This window comes from Sinocyclocheilus rhinocerous, unplaced genomic scaffold, assembly GCF_001515625.1.
Source record: "Sinocyclocheilus rhinocerous isolate Xijiao unplaced genomic scaffold, SAMN03320098_v1.1 scaffold25248, whole genome shotgun sequence".
Taxonomy (NCBI): domain Eukaryota; kingdom Metazoa; phylum Chordata; class Actinopteri; order Cypriniformes; family Cyprinidae; genus Sinocyclocheilus; species Sinocyclocheilus rhinocerous.
In genome coordinates, this window is record NW_015631897.1 from 1 (window position 1) to 2169 (window position 2169).

The window sequence follows — 2169 nt, forward strand, 5'->3', positions numbered from 1 at the left end:
CTCTTGTAATATGGTTTTAATGTCAAATGACTATGATGTAGTAATAAAATTGAAATCTTATCGTGGCATGTCTTGACTTATTGGCAAATGTCAAATCATATCATAATAACAAGAATCAATGTTATATTGTATCATGATGAAACTGCTGTTTGTTACATACTGTATCTCCACAAGTGTGCCATACTGTGGTCCATACTTTTTCAGCACTGATTTGAAGACCCTATAATGACACATCAAGAACTTTTTCAATCTCCAAAGAACCAAAAGTAAGTAAATAATAGATAAATGTGTTTAATCACATCCTCTCATCAGCAGCTGCAGTGTCTCTCAGCTGTATCAGTGCAGTCACTGTGACTCTGACTGACGGAGGTTTTTGTACGATTCTTTATCACTGTGTGAACACATCTTTACTGTTGATCCAGTGTCTACTCTGACAGTGATAATCTCCTGTATCTTCAGTCTGGACTCCACTGATGGTCAGAGTGAAATCACTTCCAGAGTAAGATCCACTGCCACTGAATCTAGATGGAGCTCCAGTGTAACGGTTTGATATCTGATATATGAGGAGTTTAGGAGCTTCTCCAGGTTTCTGTAAGTACCAGTGTAAGTAACTACCACCATACACTGAACTGCTGGTTTTACAGTTTATTCTGACTTCTTGTCCTGGTTGAGCTGCTGTTATTGATGGACTCTGAGTTACAGTGATCTGTCCTCTACACTCTGAAAGAAAGAACAAGAATAAAATTAAGAAACAATTGTAAATAAATAAAATCAATTAGTGTTTAAAACTACATCACATATTTTTACAAGAACAGCAACACCAGTGTCACATTGTTTATATCTTACCTTGAATAAAAGCTGCAATGGTCCAGATGAGGATGATGATGTTGTTCATTGTTGTTGTTGTGTCTTGTGTGATGATGAAGATTGTGTTGTGTTCTGCTCTCAGTCATGAAGTGTTAAACTCACAGCACTATAAACACTCTCAGAGCACTGAAGCATGTGCTGACGATGCAAAGAAGGGGGCAGGATTCACAACAGTTCATGCTGATAAACTCATTTACAACAAAAATATAGATTATACCCATACGGAAATGTAATATATGTGCATATATGAAATATCCATATGCAAAATACATGTTTTATATATGCTCTGTCCATATATGAATCCTATTACAAAATGGAACAATTTTATATATTGACATATATGTCTACCCCATACAAAAATATATGTTTATGTGTGTATAATACATTTATTGCCATATATGGAATGTATATAATTATTAATATATGTGAGATATATGTCTTTTTTAATTATGTTATATACAAATTAGACATACGTATGTGACCCTGGAGCACAAAAGCAGTCTTAAGTCGCTGGGGTATATTTGTAGCAATAGCCAAAAATACATGGTATGGGTCAAAATTATAGATTTTTCTTTTATGCCAAAAATCATAAGGATATTAAGTAAAGATCATGTTCCATGAAGATATTTTGCAAATTACCTACTGTAAAAATATATCAAAACTTAATTTTTGATTAGTAATATGCATTGCTAAGAACTTCATTTGGACAACTTTAAAGATGATTTTCTCCATATACCGATTTTTTTGCACCCTCAGATTCCAAATTTTCAAATAGTTGTATCTCGACCAAATATTGTCTTATCCTAACAAACCATACATCAATGGAAAGCTTATTTATTCAGCTTTCAGATGATGCATATTTGTGGTCCAGGGTCACATTGGACAACTTTAAAGATGATTTTCTCAATATTTAGATTTTTTTGCACCCTCAGATTCCAGATATTTAAATAGTTGTATCTCGACCAAATATTGTCTTATCCTAACAAACCATACATCAATGGATTTTATTCAGCTTTCAGACGATGTAGAATATCAATTTCGAAAAATGGACCCTTATGACTGGTTTTGTGGTCCAGGGTCACATATATGCATAGCAAAATATTTACATATATGTGGCGTGTCACTTATATATGCCATAATCTTTTAATTATGAAATATATGGTTTCATACATTTGATCTTTTAATATGTAATCTTTGATCTTTAAAATTATCTTTTAATACTGTCAGGGGCTGGCGTCTGGTGTTCTCCCTCTCATTACCAGAGGTTGCCATCTCCCATCCTCCCGGACTCCTTCTCCGTCA

The 2169-nt window shown here is 33.8% G+C and overlaps 1 gene segment (V, D, J or C); it reads right to left on the minus strand.

Annotated features, from left to right (window-relative positions):
- Nucleotides 1-388: 388 nt before the first annotated feature.
- On the minus strand, nt 389-934 carry LOC107742008 (Ig kappa chain V-III region NG9-like; the record flags this gene model as incomplete). The annotated part of the segment is given in 2 exon segments: nt 389-720; nt 847-934. Coding segments are annotated over 2 exon segments (420 nt in total), but the record flags the coding sequence as incomplete, so codon positions are not given.
- Between the last annotated feature and the right edge of the window lie 1235 nt (nt 935-2169).